Genomic DNA, 18,286 nt, shown 5'->3' on the forward strand with positions numbered 1-18,286 from the left:
AACTAACTAATACAGTAATATTCAATTGTAAACAGTCACTTTAGAATATATAGTTAATCAGCATAATCGTGGAGAAACCAATTTTACCGTGCAAATCCTTTTGTCATTCTGATCCATGTTCTTCGGTTGTGATCCGAAAACTAACGTTATGAACTGGAAAAAAAACGACCGAATCAAACCTAACGACACAACTAGTAATACAGTTAAGCAATTGTTTGTTAATACCTAACTAACTAAATGTTAAACTAATTGAGCAGGATACGTAGCTAGGCTTTCAAACAGTGAAAAATGAAAATCCGAGCGATTGTCGCATCATCGAAAAGGATGTAGCCTTAATACCTAAATTACCGAGAAATTCCCCCGTGACCATTTCATAAGCAAATGCGCTGGTAAAATGTAATGTTGCTGTTAAATTGTGTGGTTAAAATCAATCCCGTCTAATTGAATACTCCCAATATATTTACTCAGCTTCCTCACCGGCCCTGCGCCTAATGTCGCGCGGCGTCTCCACAGAATACCAAGTTCATCCGCTGAATTGACAGGTTTGGCTTGCACAGCCAGAAAGCTAAAGGAGAAACGGACTAGCTACCATTAGCTGATTAAACACATATGCACCGCAATATTAGCTACTTTTTTCGGATATGTTGAGGTTTGTAAAACGACTTGGCCTAAAGACTGTGCCTTTTTCTGTAAAGGCATCTAGCTAGCTGGCTACTGTACTGTTAGCAAGCTGGCTAGCTAGCTAGCTATCCGAGGCGGTCCGTTCCGATTATGTTTCGCTGCTGCACCTCAATAATGCCTTTGAGTAAATCGGTGACAGAAAGGCATCCTAGTCCACCGTTTCCAGAAATGTGCTCATGTCTTCAGGTAGCTAGTTATGATTTCATTTAGGAGTTTTCCCCTTTGCTTCTTTCAATGTGGATAACTAGCCCTGTCTACGTTCAGGCATGTTGATACTGCTGCAAAGAACGACGGCTCCTCCCCTCAATCTCCAGCCTGGTAAATTTAGGGAGCGTCTATCAATTTCGAAAGGCTTTTTGCAACGTGCTTATCTGTGTAAATTAGCACATTTCTGGCTGCGTTTAGACAGGCAGCCCAATTCTGATATTTTCTCACTAATTGGTGTTTTGACAATCAGATCTGATTGGTCAAAAGAAAGCATTTCACAGGGATGCTGGCCCATGTTGACTTTTTCCCACAGTTTTGTCAAATTGGCTGGATGTCCTTTGGGTGGTGGACAATTGAGACACACGGGAAACTGTTGAGCGTGAAAAACCCAGCGTTGCAGTTCTTGACACAAACCGGTGCGCCTGGCACCCACTACCATACCCTGTTCAAAGGCAGTTAAATATTTGTTTTGCCCATTCACCCTCTGAATGGCACACATACACAATCCATGTCTCAAAGCTTAAAAATCAGTATTTAACCTGTCTCCTCCCCTTCATCTACACTGATTGAAGTAGATTTAACAAGTGACATCAATAAGGGATCATAGCTTTCACCTGGTCATGGAAAGAGCAGGTGTTCTTAATGTTTTCTACACTCAGTGTATGGATCCAGCAATTAGTGCTTTAGTAGTCTCACTACACTAGGCAGGTGCCTCCTACAATGTTAACAATGGTCGTGTTCCCCTGCTCATACTTTGCTGACGCATGCCAGATCTTACAACGCCTGGATAGATATTTAAGTATCAGCTAACCACATCATATGTTATAGTAATCTGGTACCTGAAGGCCCAGTCGATGATGTGGCATGCAACTATTGGTCTGAGCAGGGGAACACGACCAATGTTGCCCTAGGTCTGTGATTTCCAAGACTACTTTGCAAGGGCTTCAATTAAGGTACGGGAGCATTTAGGCCTAGGAATAATTATGGGAAAGTGGATGTTTTTTTAACATTTTAATTTTGTAGGAATAGATTTAGTGTGGACACAAGATCAATGACCCTATACAATGCACTCTTCTTTGTCTAACAAAGCGTGCAATTAGCCTAATCATCTGTCAGCTTACTTTTGGCCCGACTACCAGACAAAATGTGTTTTCTGCCCATTGTTTCTCCCATGTCTGAAGGTATTTATTCACACTGTGTCTAGTGACAGTATAAGTTGTGATAATGGTTGTGTTGCCATTAGTGTTGTTATGTCTGCCTATTTTACAGTATGTCAATGAGGGGGCCGGAGTAAGCATTTCTTGACACATGAAGTCAATCCATCTTGAAATGCGGTCAGGTCCTGCTGAGTTGGGGGACGGAGCCCGAGTCCGTCAGTGGGTCCTTGAGCTGCCATTAGCTCGGGCCCCACTCCGCAGTCCACACCACAGGGCCACTGGGCTGATTTATGTGACACCCCTCACTGAGTGAATTAGTGGTGTGGTGCTGTGGCACAGAGTGTGCTGTAATCAATGTAGAGTCCTCTTTGGAGACGCATCATGTGAGTCACGAACGCTCGCTCAAAAACTGTACATTTAAAACACTGTGCGGGTGGCTCTTTGGCTAAAACACAAAAGGGCTGACGCTTTTAAAGCTGAGCCAAGTTCCGGAGGGAGGGGGACCATTTTCTTCGCTGCACCTCTGGTTATCAATGTCAGAGGGCTACGGCTCATTGGCCTGGAGAGGATTCATGGTGAACTTCAAGCCCAATAAAACAATGCAGCAAAGACAAAGTGCTCATTACAAACACTTCAAGAGAGGAAAAAAAGAGTGGAGAGGGAAAAAGAAACAATGAGAGAACAAATGAGACAAAGAGAGGGTTGGTGGTGAGGGAGATAAAGATTTAGAAAGATGAGGCCTTGGTGCAGCAAATGAAACGCCATACTCCAGCAGGTAAACATAATGAAACAGCATCTGTCTTTGGAGCGCCGTGTGAATGGGAGGGTGACTTACGACGGTTTAAACCCAGTCAACAGAGTAGAGTACCATCATACCACCCTGGGGATCTGTGCCGGGACAAGGGTAAGAGGATGGGCTCCCACGCTGCGGCAGAAAATATGCTCAGTCAGTCAGAACAGTGTTTGTGGGGGTAATTAAACTGTGTAGTATTCAGGAACTCTTCAGGAACTCTTACACACCTCTTTTAGGCCCAAGATTTCTGTAGATTCAGTCCTGAATGGCCAGGTTCACATTATTGCCTGGAGATAACCATTGGGCACTCCACTCTCCTGTGTGATGTAGGGTCCATTTAGAGCTATGTAACTACATTAGTGTGTTGGCTATGGCTATGGCCCCTGTGTGAAATCAGGTTACACTGTGTTCAGAGTGACCCATAGTCATCTTTACATATCACACACACAGACAATCATCTCTGACTCTGCTCACCGCACCATGGAGCAATAGCTACAATGCAGTTGATTCCTCCAGCTCAGTTCACTCTATCTGGCCTGGATGCTGTATCGATCTAGTCCAAAGGGAATTGACTAATATATTAAGCATTTTTGGGCTAGAAAGTGGATCCTGCGATGCACATTAATAATTGAGGTTTTACTACTATAAACAAATTAAACTAAATTATTCAAAGTTCAGCATGGTCAGACTCTACAAGGCATTGGCATTCCATCACCGTACATTTATAATTACAAGCTGCTCTGGGTTCATGTTCTTTTAAATTACCTCTACTTCAACCTCTGCAATGATGAAGAACATTGCGGCTCATCTCTTGGAGCCCTGAGATGAAGAGCCTATCAGAGTGGGATGTCAGACAGTGTTACAACACGGTTGCGAGAAGGAATACAAATACAGGGAGAAAGACAGAGAGGGAGGGGTGAGGAATGGGGGACTAAGAGATGAGTGTGAGACAAATTATTTTCCCATCACATTTTCTGTTATGTTGTATTACAAGAGGTTCTTAAGCTTACAAGACACGTCACTTCAGTTCTCAATAATGGGGTTAAAGAGTTTAATGTAGGATGACATAAACTTCTTCTCTCCTGGGTCCACCTCGCAGTCCTAAAACTATAGTTTAATAGTCCACTGCAGTGGTGGGAAAAGTAACCAATTGTCATACTTGAGTAAAAGTAAAGATACCTTAATAGAAAATGATCAAGTAAAAGTGAAAGTCACCCAGTAAAATACTAATTGAGTAAAAGTCTAAAAGTATTTGTTTTTTAAAATACTTAAGTATCAAAATGTAAATGTAATTGCTAATATATACTTTATATTATTAATTACCTTATATTAGGCAAACCAGACGGCACAATTTTCTTGTTTATTAAATTTACGGATAGCCAGGGGCACACTCCAACACTCAGACAATTTACAAACGAAGCATTTGAGTTTAGTGAGTCACCAGATCAGAGGCAGTAGGGATGACCAGGGATGTTCTCTTGATAAGTGTGTGAATTGGACCATTTTCTTGTCTTGCTAGGCATTCAAAATGTAACGAGTACTTTTGGGTGTCAAGGAAAATGTATGTAGTAAAAAGTACATTATTTTTTCTTTAGGAATGTAGTGGAGTAAAAGTAAAAGATGTCAAAAATATAAATAGTAAAGTTAAATACAGATACCCCCCAAAACGACTTAAGTAGTACTTTAAAGTATTTTTACTTAAGTTTTGTTAAGTCTAACACCAGTAGTAAAACAGCTTTTCAACCAACATGCAGTGGTACAGCTTCCATGTTGGCAACATCAACAACTGTACAACCAGCTAAACATGATATCTGGTGAGAACAGTCATTGCATTATTACTCAATTCCAATATAGCGTAATTAAATAGGTATTGTACTTGATTAGGCACTGTCCCCACTAATAAGTATTCTCTAAGTAGCTCGTATTTAATGGAATATTTCCATTCCAGAGATGGTATGATGGGCTGAAGTAGGAGTGAATAGCCCACTACTGCCATAAGGTGGCAGAAAGAGGAACCGCAGTGACAACAAAATATCACTGTGTTGTGTATTCTAAACAATGACTAAATGTATTAGGAAGTATGCATGTTATGCTTTGTATTCAGGATAGAAACCTCATAACTGTTGTTAATATTGTACGACACATTAAGTTATTCCAGTGTTATTTATTAACAATAAAAATAAGGGTCTTTCAAATACATAAAAGGCACTAAGTCAGTCTGGTGATGTAACATGCACATGCACAACAATAGAAAAAACAGAACAGTTAGCTACAGTAGTGGACCACAACAAATATTGTTTTGTGTAGTGTGTATAAAATCTACAGCTTGTGGGTATATTTAATAGAAAATAGAAATTCATAGAAATTCATTAGTAATGCTGCGGCCTTTCAAGTTATTGACTTTTTCTTCATTAATTTCTTCTAACATTTATCCCCACTGTCCCACTTCTTTCCCAGTATTTCGTTCATCATCTGAAAGGGTTGATTCGTAGACCCATGATGTCTGGTGGGGTAGGGTTGTCCTGGCCCTGTCCCTCAGAGCTCCACTGTCCTGAGGTGGCCCCGGGGCGAGCCTGTCCCCCCCACTGCTGTTATTGTTCCCCCCACTGCCGTTATCACACTCTGTGGCAGGCACTCTGAGGCCTCCACCGTACTGCCACAGCATGACCAGTGGGGCTTACCAGGGTGACCCTTATGGCCATGACCACAGCCCTGGAACCCTCCTGCACACACACAAAAGGCGAGAGTACAATTCATAGTTTGTACCTGGTATTTTCAGAAAGGAGTAAGAGATGAAAAGCAAAGCTACCGTGACCGTCTGTGTTTTATTCACTTTGGAAAATAGCAGGTGCACATCTGCAAATGCTTAGTAAATCTGTCTGGTGCAGTGGTGCATAATGTCATGGTGGACATACTGACAGACACAGAGCCGTAAAGAGAGTTACTGTTACCTGATGTGACATTTCCCATTCTGCACATACCTAGCGTACCGGTCCCTCAGTAGCCTTTACGCTGCTACACATAATTGGCATACTGCCCCTAGAGGACATACCTAGCATTATCCCTGCACCAGTACTAGATGTGGCCTCTCCATTGAGTTCCGCAGATAGTCTATTTTCGATTCAGCGTACCTATCTATCCCATTTCAAACATACCTAGCCAAGTACCCTGTAGTCTGCTGTACCTACCTGGCATGGTGCCCGTGCAGCCACAACGGGCCCCTTTAGAACCCCCACTGGAGCAGAAGGAACAGCAGTGGAACGTTCCACGGTGCCATCGGACCTGTCTCTTCACATTCAGGACAAAGGGGGAGCCCTGGAGGGTGAAGGGATTGCCAGGGTCATTAAGTAAGCATGTTTACTAGTATTATTACTAAATCATGATTGTCACGATTACCGTCATTATCATTATCAAATACTGTCCAGTACCTTAACGTGTTGGGTCTTGACACACACCCACACGGAGTAGAACCCTGGCTCCATGGGGGTGTAGGAGACAGAATAGGAGCCATCACTGTTATCCACCACCGCCGCCTCCACTCTGCTGCAGAGGACACAAGTTATTAACAGCAACAGATATATTTGATGATGTAGTTATAACACATGGTACAACTTACAAAGCATGTATGACCCCTTTATAACAGCATCATCTCATAATGATCCTGACTAAATAACAACTAATCATCAAGACCTTGATTAACTCAATCAGATCCGAAATCCTGCACACCCAGTAGTACAGAGAACAGGGTAGATGTGTGTGCTGCAGATCATCTGGTTCCTCACCAGTCTTTCTTCTCCTTGTGGACCATGCTGACCAGGACAGCTTCCCCTCCACGACCCATCTGCTCCCCAGCAGAGTCTCTACACACCAGGGTGAACTCCCCTCTCTGGCCTTCCCTGCCACGCTGCACACCTGGGGGCAGGGACAGTTTAGAGGTCAGTCTCTCACACACACACACAGACACACACAGAGACACACACACATACGTATTCCTCCCTCTCAGCGCTGACAAAGGTTGTTTCCCCCTGAAATACCTTTTAGGGTAGTACTTAAGTAGAAAGCTCTGTCTATACATAAGCACATAAAGCCACTCTGATCGAGACACTGGTGGTGGGGTGTGGGTGTGTTCTGGTGACAGCCATGCACCCTGTCACACTGCACCAGCAGCTGTTGCTCTTAACACACAGTTTACTGCTTCACCTGTCCTACACTACAGTGGGCCAAACCCCTGACTTCAATCTCTAATCTCAGAGCCTGTGTGGTTTTAACATGGGCACACATTTGTAAATACTGTATGATTGATAAGAATGGCTTAAGCCTGTATTTCCTGATGTGTAGATACTACAGCCTTGTGTAATCTATGGCTTTGTTTATAAATGCTAAACATGGGCACTAATCCTATTACATCCTTATCCTCAGACGCAGAAACTGGGAATGTAAAGAAACAGTGACATGGGCTGCAGGTTCTTTCTCCACTCTTCTCACAAACACTCTCCAAGGCCCTGTAGTAGGCAGACAGACCAAACACACACACATGCTTTATGGATTGACATCTGTCACTACATTTAAATGAATTTGACTAGTGGCAGTTGACTTTGACACAGAGAGAGTCTCTATTTGCTGAAGCCCTGCATCTCCAGCTCAGCTCAGCTCAGCAGGCAAACATTAGCCACAGCAGGGAATAGCTCTTTGTACTATCACAGTGGGCATGCTGCTACAGAGCGTTGTGTGAGTACCACACAACAAAAGAGAGGGGTCTCAAATACCTGTGTTCTGACAAAGGAAATACCTGCCACTTGAAATGTTTCCATAGAGACCAGGAATGTCACCCACTACTTATCCTTTACATACTGTATCAGTGCCTAAGGGCAATGTTTGTGTGTGTGTGTGTGTGTGCGTGCGTGCGTGCGTGCGTAGGTCTGTTGTAAAAGAGCATCTCCTAAACATAGTTAAAGAGGTTGCCTTCAGGTTGTTAAAAGTGGGACAGGGGAAGTGCCTCAGAAGTAGGGGCTAGGGAATATAGGCCTTAGGGCCTAAGGGTTGTTTCTGGACGGGGCCTTGGACAGGGTCTCACCTTCCCCCTCGATGGTGCACCTGCTGAGCTCCAGGGTCTTGGCGTGGATCACCCCCACCATAGGGTACCCAGCCACCACGCCTGCACTCTCCCGTGGCAGGAAGCAGATACTGCTACCGTCATAAGGGGTGATGGTTGCTGGGTGGGGGTTGTAGCCCGTCTCCATCAGGCCAGCCAGCCTGCGGAGGGTCACATCCTTAGCACTGAGGATTTCTGCATCCGACCCGCAGGTCAGCAGCCGCTCCGCGAACTCCACCCCCCCACGGGTGTCCTTCAGGGCCTGCTGCAGCTGCGCCCTCTGCAGGTGGAGATGATTCCTGCGCTGCAGACCCAGCTCCTCTAAGCGCCGTAGCAGCAACAGGCAGTGCGACTCTACAGCGCTAGCGTAGCCCCTTGCGAAGGTACGCACCTCGTCCACCGCCTCATCCACTCTGGCCTGCAAGGCCTCCTGAGATAGGTCCACCTTCCGCAGTGACTCCTCCAGCTGGTCCAGCCGTGGACGCAGGCGCCCGGTAACCAGATCTCGGATACGGCCCCCATGGCGGTCGATGACGTCACGTGTGGGGAGGCAGCGGTGGTCGCGGTGGAAGGTGGCGGCACACTCCAGGCAGACAGGTAGGTCACAGGGCTCACAGAAGAGACGCAGCTCCTGGCCAGGGTGGAGGGAGCACAGGACGGGCCGAGAGAGACGACCCTGGGTCTTCAGGTCCTCCAGACACTGGACGGTGTGAGACGACGTCCTCTTCTGTCTCCTGGGGAGTAAAGAAGGTGGAGATGGTGAACTCATTGGTCCTACTTATTACCCTGTAATTGCATGTAGCCTACCTGCCTACAGCTATCATGTAATAAAAGGCAAGTCGCCAGCTCATAGGCTATCTCAAAGTTTAAATAGGAGTCGGGAACCTACCATAATCCTAGACTAGTCAACTTGCAACAAAGTTGAAAGATTGAACATGAGTTACAAATAGATTTTTTTGCACTAACCTGTGTGCTTGAATACAAAACTCACAGAGGTTGACACTGCACACCTCACAACGCTTCTCTGCCCCCCCGTCGCTGCACAGGTCGCATACCACAGAGTTCTTGCTCATCAGCGTCTCCAGAAACACTTCGTCCAGAGCCAAGTGGTCAGTGGTCAGCCCGTCCACCCCGGACAACGGAATGTCCACCTCGGAGTCACACTCCGGACAGAGAACGGTTACGGCAGAGGAGGGCTGCTCGCCTTCCAGAGGGACCGCTTTGCCATTGTGTACGCCCGAAGACACCGAAAATGGTTCCAGTTGACGAACGCAGTCTGCGCAGAAGGTGTGTAAACACTGCATAATTTTAGGCTCGCGATATAAACATTTACAAACGCGGCACACTGCCCTCGCATTGATCACGACGTCCCCCTTATCTCCGTTTTTAGAGCTCGAGTTTGTGGTCGGGGTTGGCGAGGAATCCACATCTTTTTCCAAATTTTTGTCACAAAGTGACATGGTGTTATATAGTCTTGTCTCGTTTATTTCAAAACACTTTGTTGCCAGATTTTGTTGAAGAAGAAAAAATTCCGGTGTCCGAAATCGACCTAGGCTACAAATTTGCAACTATATCAGTAGCGTAGTTTACAGTCAGTAGGCAACAGAAAGCCCCAGCATACATACCGTAACTTCAAAATAACATTCAATGTAGGCCTATGTAGGTATATAACTATTGTTACACTGTTTCCTACACCCTATACTTTTCATCCGTAAAACTCCACACTAGGGACGTTTCTCTCTTCCACTGGAAACATGAAACCCTCTTCTCCAGACCAATGAAAAACATCCTTGGCTTCCCCAGGCGTGGTTTAAAGTTGAACCCGATCTGAAGCAGAGAAATAAAAGACGTCCCAAGCCCCTCAACTCAGCACAGACAAAATATTTTTACCCGCAGGCCCCATCTACTGGTTTGAAAGACCATGAATGGCCCATGGGGCTATCACAGAATGAACTTCAACAAGCACCAAACTCAAACCATTTCAAAGAATTTACATTTTATTTAAAAAAGAGAAACTATAGTCCTATATATTCATGTTTTACACTGAGAGCCCAGTAGACTGATTGCCACAGTGAATTCCATAGAAACAAAAAGGTAATTGTTATTATTATGTAATTACAGCATTGCTGCTGTATAATTTCACCACTTGTTAGATAACCTATAGCCACACACAGACACAGACACACACACACACACACACACACAGTTTATCTACACACAAATTCCATCAGACTCCAGGTAGCCCAAGGCTAGTGGATAGTGCCAGACCAGTTCACTTTACCACAGTACTTTTAGAAAACCTTGTCTGTAGGCTATGAGGAGTAGTAACCTTGTCTGTAGGCTATGAGGAGTAGTTGGTGTGTATGTGTTTATCAGGTTAGCTGGTAGATCCAGAGAAAGACACTGGCTGTAGCTGCGAGGACGTGCCATTGAGGTAGTAGTATCGGCGGTGCAGCTGAAGTATTGAAGGAGAAGAAAGTCCTTGCTGATATCTCTGTATCTGTAATTTAAAAAAAGATGCTGACTCTACAGTATGCACACTGCCAAACATACACTGAGTATACCAAACATTAGGACCCCCCCCCCCCCCCCCCCCCCCCCCTCCACAGGGATGCTGGCCCATGTTGACTCCCAATGCTTCCCACAGTTGTGTCAAGTTGGCTACATGTCCTTTAGGTGGTGGACAATTCTTGATACACACGGGAAACTGTTGACCGTGAAAAACCCTGCAGCAGTGTTTCTTGACACAAACCGCGCCTGGCAACTACTACCATACCCCATTCAAAGACACTTAAATGTTTTGTCTTGCCCATTCACCCTGTCTTGTCCATGTCTTAATTGTCTCAAGGCTTAAAAATCTTTATTTAAAGTGACATCAATAAGGGATAGCTTTCACCTGGATTCACCTGGTCAGTCTATGTCATGGAAAGAGCAGGTGTTCTTAATGTTTTGTACTCAATTACTAATGTTAGTTAAGTCATAGAGAGCTCCCAGTCAGTGGTAGGGTTAAATGCCACTTTAATTGTATCTTTATTTTTTGTTTAGCTTTCATGGTTGGCCGGGTTGTCATGGTGAAATAGACTGAAGAGGGTGTAGGTGTCCTCACCTGAGTGAGTGACTTAACTTTTGTAAAAGTTTTTAAACTGGGTGAGAGTTGTCTAACATGCAGTTCTCATCCAGGTATTTGCTCAGTATAAAATAGTATTTTCTTTGCCCTGAAAGGTGCTTACTGGACCTTTGACGGTTGCCTGGGAGACAGCCTTCACCAGAGGGTTTTGGATGATGCAGGTGTAGCTATCATACAATTCGATTGGCTGAAGGGAGCTGATGAATCGAGTTATCCCGGCAGAGTTGTTGAAGAAGCTAGTTTCACTCTTGCTCAGGACGTTGTCATTGACGTCCAACCAGGTGACGTTTGGTTTGGGGAACCATCTCTCTGCCTCTGCCGTCAGGGTACTGTTTACCCGCTTGAATTTGGGGTCTGAGAAAGCTGAAGTGAAGCATATTTTCAGAGTAGGCTACTTTGTGTGTAGTTCAATATTCAGTGTGAAATATTGAGAATGCCTAACAAGTTGTCTCCTTACCTGCAGCCCTGAGGTGAACACTGGCAGTCCCCGAGCAACTAGCAGTGCTCACACTGCAGTAGTACACCCCCTTGTCTCCCACTTTCACGTCCCTCAGCAACAGAGAGGCATTGCCTCCACCTATGGCGTCTGAGAACAGCAGGGTTCTATTTTTAAACTGGGGGTTTTGCTCCGTCAGCTGGACTGCTCCTTTATCGTACTTGTACACCACCTCACTTAGCCCCTCCTTCGTCCAGGTGATTGAAACCTGACTGGTCGATTCCCTGCTGTTAGTGGAAGTCTTGAACTTGCAGCTCAGGATGACATCTTCCCCCAAGTTCCCAATGGGCCACTTGTCAATGCTATCCACAGTGCCCTTGGAACCCCCCAAACCCTGACCTAGAGGACAGCACACAGCAAAACAGAACACAACATACAGGAGGCTTAATTCACATACACAGAGATGTGTGCAGTACGTAGGCACTATAGTTACACACACACACTGGCAAACGCACACAGGTACACATGCACTCTCACATATGCTCAAATACATGTTACATGTTAACAGAGACATGTCAAGAATATTGACAATGATGGTGACACAAGTGAATATATATGCTCACTACATACCTGAAAATGACACAGACAAGATGAGGATGATGAGTCCAGCAGTTACGAAGATACTGACTATTAGGCTGCAAATGGAGATGTGGGGGGGATATCAAGACCTTTCCAAGTCAATTGAATATCACGATATCCAATGATAAATTCATCTCACTATGCACTTGTTGGTGATAAGAAGCACAACTGTTGCTGGGCCTCAACTAACAAATACACATTGAATAGAGGTCTCACCCCCAGAAGATGATCTGTCCAAGGGAGGCCATGGCTCCTCAATGGTAGCTGTGTCTTTCTTAGCAGGGTTATGATAGTTCCAGCTGCTCCCTTTACCAGAGTCCACAGACAGTATCCATGTGATGTGTCGTCTACAGCCGCTACATACTGTATGAGATCAACAGTAGCTCCACATGTGGAGTCCACACCCACTGTATGTCATTCATGCAATATCAAACCCTGAACTCAGGAAAGGGAGGGTCTCTCCTTTAGTCAATATTGTCACTTAGGTGTGTGTGCACTGCTTACTGACTTTACATGAACATTTCTGACCAGAGGGAGGAAATAGGGATATAATCAGACTTACTTGACTTAAGGCCATTGACTGATCCTCAACACGTTGGCCCCACAGGGCTGCGTGCTCAGCCCCCTCCTGTACTCCCTGTTCACCCAGGACTGCGTGGCAACGCACGTCTCATTTTACATTTACATTTTAGTCATTTAGCAGACGCTCTTATCCAGAGCGACTTACAGTTAGTGAGTGCATATATTATGTTTTTATTTTTAATACTGGCCCCCCGTGGGAATCAAGTGGGAATCAAACCCTCAACCCAGGTGTTACAAACGACGCTGGGCCAATTGTGCGCCGCCCCATGGGTCTCCCGGTCGCGGCCTAGTCTCCAACTCAATCATGAAGTTTGCTGAAAACACAACAGTGGTAGGCCTGATTAACAACAACGACGAGACAGCCTACAGGGAGGAGGTGAGTGCCTTGGAGGAGTGGTGCCAGGAAAATAACCTCTCCCTCAACGTCAACAAAACGAAGGTGCTGATTGTGGACTGCAGGAGACATTAGAGAGAGCACGCTCCCATCCACATCGACGGGGCCGCAGTGGAGAGGGTCAAAAGCTTCAAGTTCCTCGGCGTGCACATCACTGAGGACCTGAAATGGTCCCTTCAAGTTTCAAGTTTTAATGTCACGTGCACAAGTACAGTGAAATGCCTTTCGTGCAAGCTCTAAACCCAACAATGTAGTAATTAATTATTATACACACCATCCCCATGCGTTTTTCTGGATTTTTTTTTTGTTATTCTGTCTCTCACTCTTCAAATAAACCTACCATTAAAATTATAGACTGATCATTTCTTTGTCAGTGGGCAAACGTACAAAATCAGCAGGGGATCAAATATTTTTTTCCCTCACTGTATCACATGTTGTGTCCAGTACTGTTCAGTTTATATATGTTACCCCTTGGCAGCGTTATCAGAAAGCAAAGCATAGATTTTTAGACTGTATTAGTGATTTAAATACTTGGATGTCTCACAACTTCCTCCAGCTAAATCAAGACAAGACCGAGGTACTTATTGTTGGAGCCAAAGCATAGAGAGAGAATCTGGCCGCACGTTTAATTCACGGGCAATAAAGATAAAACACCAGGTAAAAAAACCTAGGTGTCATTTTAGATTCTGAACTCAATTTCGAATCACACATTAGGAATGTGACCAAAATAGCTTTTTATACCTGAGGAATATTGCCAAGATGTGGACGTTTACAGTGAGACTCATCCATGCTTTTATTACAAGCAGGCTTGCCTACTGTCTGGTCTACCCAAGAAAGCAATTGGTCAACTGCCTAACATACAGAATGCTGCAGCACGAGTACTGACCAAGACCAGATGGAGAGCACACATTACACCGGTTTTAAGGTCTCTGCACTGGCTGCCTGTGAGTTTTAGAATTAATTGTTTCTATTGGTTTTTAAATCAATCCACGATTGTGCACCCCAATACATTTCCAGTGGTGTAAAGTACTTAAGTAAAAATACTTTAAAGTACTACTTATGTCGTTTTTTGGGGTATCTGTACTTTACTTTACTATCTATATTTTTGACAACTTTAACTTTTACTTTAATACATTCCTTAAGAAAATATTGTACTTTTTACTCCATACATTTTCCCTGACACCCAAAAGTACTTGTTACATTTTGAATGTTTAGCAGCACAGGAAAATAGTCCAATTCACACACTTATCAACAAAACATCCCTGATCCCTACTGCCTCTGATCTGGCGGACTCATTAAACACACATGCTTCATTTGTAAATTATGTCTAAATGTTGGAATATGCCCCTGGCTATCCGTACATTTCAAAAATAAGAAAATGCTGCCGTCTGGTTTGCTTAATATAAGGAATTTGAAATGATTTATACTTTTACTTTATACATTTTAGCAATGACATGTACTTTTGATACTTAAGTATATTTAAAACCAAACACTTTCAGACCTTTACTCAAGTAGTATTTTACTGGGTGACATTCACTTTTACTTGAGTCATTTTCTACTAAGGTATCTGTACTTTTACTCAAGTATGACAATTGGGTACTTTTTCCACCACTGTACATTTCAGAGATGCTTTTGAGTTATGTACCCAGAAGGTCCCTCAGGTCCTCTGGCACTGGCCTTTTAACTATCCCAAAGCCTAGGACCAAGAGGCATGGAGTGGCAGCCTTTAGTTATTATGCGAAATCAGAAATATACTTCTCCCATGGGCAAAGAAACTCAAAAGGGGTGATGATATTAATTAACAGTCATTTCGATCCTAATGTGCAAATTGTCCAAACAGATCCGCAAGGTAGATGGATTATTTTAAATATGTTATTGGACAATAAACAGATATGGCTCATTAACCTTTACGGACCAAATAATGATGATCCACACTTCTTTGACAATATATATAATAAGTTATCAACCCTGCAAGCAATACAAGACTCTATTATTATGGTGGGAGATTATAATACTGTTTTAAATAGCTCAATGGACCGTAAAGGAAATCACTCTACAAACTATCACCCTCATGCTCTTAAGGAAATCATGAATGTCATGGATACATTAGAACTAGTAGATATATGGAGGCTTAAATATCCTGATCTAGTGAGATATACAGTGGGGGAAAAAAGTATTTAGTCAGCCACCAATTGTGCAAGTTCTCCCACTTACAAAGATGAGAGAGGCCTGTAATTTTCATCATAGGTACACGTCAACTATGAAAGACAAAATGAGGGAAAAAAATCAAGAAAATCACATTGTAGGATTTTTTATGAATTTATTTGCAAATTATGGTGGAAAATAAGTATTTGGTCAATAACAAAAGTTTCTCAATACTTTGTTATATACCCTTTGTTGGCAATGACACAGGTCAAACGTTTTCTGTAAGTCTTCACAAGGTTTTCACACACTGTTGCTGGTATTTTGGCCCATTCCTCCATGCAGATCTCCTCTAGAGCAGTGATGTTTTGGGGCTGTCGCTGGGCAACACAGACTTTCAACTCCCTCCAAAGATTTTCTATGGGGTTGAGATCTGGAGACTTGCTAGGCCACTCCAGGACCTTGAAATGCTTCTTACAAAGCCACTCCGTTGCCCGGGCGGTGTGCTTGGGATCATTGTCATGCTGAAAGAACCAGCCACGTTTCATCTTCAATGCCCTTGCTGATGGAAGGAGGTTTTCACTCAAAATCTCACGATACATGGCCCCATTCATTCTTTCCTTTACACGGATCAGTCGTCCTGGTCCCTTTGCAGAAAAACAGCCCCAAAGCATGATGTTTCCACCCCCATACTTCACAGTAGGTATGGTGTTCTTCGGATGCAACTCAGCATTCTTTGTCCTCCTAACACGACGAGTTGAGTTTTTACCAAAAAGTTATATTTTGGTTTCATCTGACCATATGACATTCTCCCAATCCTCTTCTGGATAATCCAAATGCACTATAGCAAACTTCAGACGGGCCTGGACATGTACTGGCTTAAGCAGGGGGACACGTCTGGCACTGCAGAATTTGAGTCCCTGGCGGCATAGTGTGTTACTGATGGTAGGCTTTGTTACTTTGGTCCCAGCTCTCTGCAGGTCACTCTCTAGGTCCCCCCGTGTGGTTCTGGGATTTTTTCTCACCGTTCTTGTGATCATTTTGACCCCACGGGGTGAGATCTTGCGTGGAGCCCCAGATCGAGGGAGATTATCAGTGGTCTTGTATGTCTTCCATTTCCTAATAATTGCTCCCACAGTTGATTTCTTCAAACCAAGCTGCTTACCTATTGCAGATTCAGTCTTCCCAGCCTGGTGCAGGTCTACAATTTTGTTTCTGGTGTCCTTTGACAGCTCTTTGGTCTTGGCCATAGTGGAGTTTGGAGTGTGACTGTTTGAGGTTGTGGACAGGTGTCTTTTATACTGATAACAAGTTCAAACAGGTGCCATTAATACAGGTAACGAGTGGAGGACAGAGGAGCCTCTTAAAGAAGAAGTTACAGGTCTGTGAGAGCCAGAAATCTTGCTTGTTTGTAGGTGACCAAATACTTATTTTCCACCATAATTTGCAAATTAATTCATTAAAAATCCTACAATGTGATTTTCTGGATGTTTTTTTCTCAATTTGTCTGTCATAGTTGACGTGTACCTATGATGAAAATTACAGGCCTCTCTCATCTTTTGAAGTGGGAGAACTTGCACAATTGGTGGCTGACTAAATACTTTTTTTCCCCACTGTACATGGCGGAGACCCAATCAAGCTAGTCGTCTTGACTTCATTCTCGTTGGCACCAAAAGTTTAAAAAGTGTTGATAGGGAACAGAATGCGGTAGGACCCTCATATAATTGGCATATACAGTGGGGGAAAAAAGTATTTAGTCAGCCACCAATTGTGCAAGTTCTCCCACTTAAAAAGATGAGAGAGGCCTGTAATTTTCATCATAGGTACACGTCAACTATGACAGACAAATTGAGAAAAAAAAATCCAGAAAATCACGTTGTAGGATTTTTAATGAATTTATTAGAAAATTATGGTGGAAAAAAAGTATTTGGTCACCTACAAACAAGCAAGATTTCTGGCTCTCACAGACCTGTAACTTCTTCTTTAAGAGGCTCCTCTGTCCTCCACTCGTTACCTGTATTAATGGCACCTGTTTGAACTTGTTATCAGTATAAAAGACACCTGTCCACAACCTCAAACAGTCACACTCCAAACTCCACTATGGCCAAGACCAAAGAGCTGTCAAAGGACACCATAAACAAAATTGTAGACCTGCACCAGGCTGGGAAGACTGAATCTGCAATAGGTAAGCATCTTGGTTTGAAGAAATCAACTGTGGGAGCAAATATTAGGAAATGGAAGACATACAAGACCACTGATAATCTCCCTCGATCTGGGGCTCCACGCAAGATCTCACCCCGTGGGGTCAAAATGATCACAAGAACGGTGAGCAAAAATCCCAGAACCACACGGGGGGACCTAGTGAATGACCTGCAGAGAGCTGGGACCAAAGTAACAAAGCCTACCATCAGTAACACACTACGCCGCCAGGGACTCAAATCCTGCAGTGCAAGACGTGTCCCCCTGCTTAAGCCAGTACATGTCCAGGCCCGCCTGAAGTTTGCTAGAGTGCATTTGATGATCCAGAAGAGGATTGGGAGAATGTCATATGGTCAGATGAAACCAAAATATAACTTTTTGGTAAAAACTCAACTCGTCGTGTTTGGAGGACAAAGAATGCTGAGTTGCATCCAAAGAACACCATACCTACTGTGAAGCATGGGGGTGGAAACATCATGCTTTGGGGCTGTTTTTCTGCAAAGGGACCAGGACGACTGATCCGTGTAAAGGAAATAATGAATGGGGCCATGTATCATGAGATTTTGAGTGAAAACCTCCTTCCATCAGCAAGGGCATTGAAGATGAAACGTGGCTGGGTCTTTCAGCATGACAATGATCCCAAACACACCGCCCGGGCAACGAAGGAGTGGCTTCGTAAGAAGCATTTCAAGGTCCTGGAGTGGCCTAGCCAGTCTCCAGATCTCAACCCCATAGAAAATCTTTGGAGGGAGTTGAAAGTCTGTGTTGCCCAGCGACAGCCCCAAAACATCACTGCTCTAGAGGAGATCTGCATAGAGGAATGGGCCAAAATACCAG

The 18,286-nt window shown here is 44.1% G+C and overlaps 3 protein-coding genes across 3 annotated transcripts in view; all 3 read right to left on the reverse strand.

Annotated features, from left to right (window-relative positions):
• The window catches only part of LOC311143625 (mannosyl-oligosaccharide 1,2-alpha-mannosidase IB-like), a 108,646-nt gene extending 107,707 nt beyond the window's left edge, over positions 1-939 (reverse strand). Inside the window, exon 1 of the mRNA XM_084179488.1 lies at positions 88-939. The gene's annotated coding sequence lies outside the window, so the exon portion shown is untranslated. The remainder of the gene's footprint in view (positions 1-87) is intronic.
• A 4,053-nt stretch (positions 940-4,992) lies between these two features.
• On the reverse strand, positions 4,993-9,473 carry trim45 (tripartite motif containing 45). The gene is made up of 6 exons (XM_084179328.1): positions 8,897-9,473; positions 7,913-8,664; positions 6,621-6,750; positions 6,267-6,381; positions 6,027-6,153; positions 4,993-5,561 (listed from the first exon to the last, which is right to left on the reverse strand). Exons 1-6 carry the CDS (start codon positions 9,388-9,390, stop codon positions 5,374-5,376), a joined length of 1,806 nt encoding a protein of 601 aa, XP_084035454.1. The 5' UTR covers positions 9,391-9,473; the 3' UTR covers positions 4,993-5,373.
• An 829-nt stretch (positions 9,474-10,302) lies between these two features.
• LOC311143516 (V-set domain-containing T-cell activation inhibitor 1-like) lies at positions 10,303-12,380 on the reverse strand (the record flags this gene model as incomplete). The annotated part of the gene is made up of 5 exons (XM_084179345.1): positions 10,303-10,430; positions 11,166-11,420; positions 11,515-11,892; positions 12,124-12,188; positions 12,349-12,380. 5 exons carry the CDS (start codon positions 12,378-12,380, stop codon positions 10,303-10,305), a joined length of 858 nt encoding a protein of 285 aa, XP_084035471.1.
• Between the last annotated feature and the right edge of the window lie 5,906 nt (positions 12,381-18,286).

The sequence above is a fragment of the Coregonus lavaretus genome (assembly GCF_964263955.1).
Source record: "Coregonus lavaretus genome assembly, chromosome: 16".
In the NCBI taxonomy this organism is placed as follows: Eukaryota; Metazoa; Chordata; class Actinopteri; order Salmoniformes; family Salmonidae; genus Coregonus; species Coregonus lavaretus.

Coding starts and splice junctions, on each gene's coding strand:
- trim45 (XM_084179328.1), bottom strand. CDS start 9,390: ATGTCACTTTGTGACAAAAATTTGGAAAAAGATGTGGATTCCTCGCCA. Junction 6,382..6,620: donor CACAAGGAGAAGAAAGACTG/GTGAGGAACCAG, acceptor TGTCCTCTGCAG/CAGAGTGGAGGCGGCGGTGG. Junction 6,154..6,266: donor TCAAGACCCAACACGTTAAG/GTACTGGACAGT, acceptor TTCACCCTCCAG/GGCTCCCCCTTTGTCCTGAA.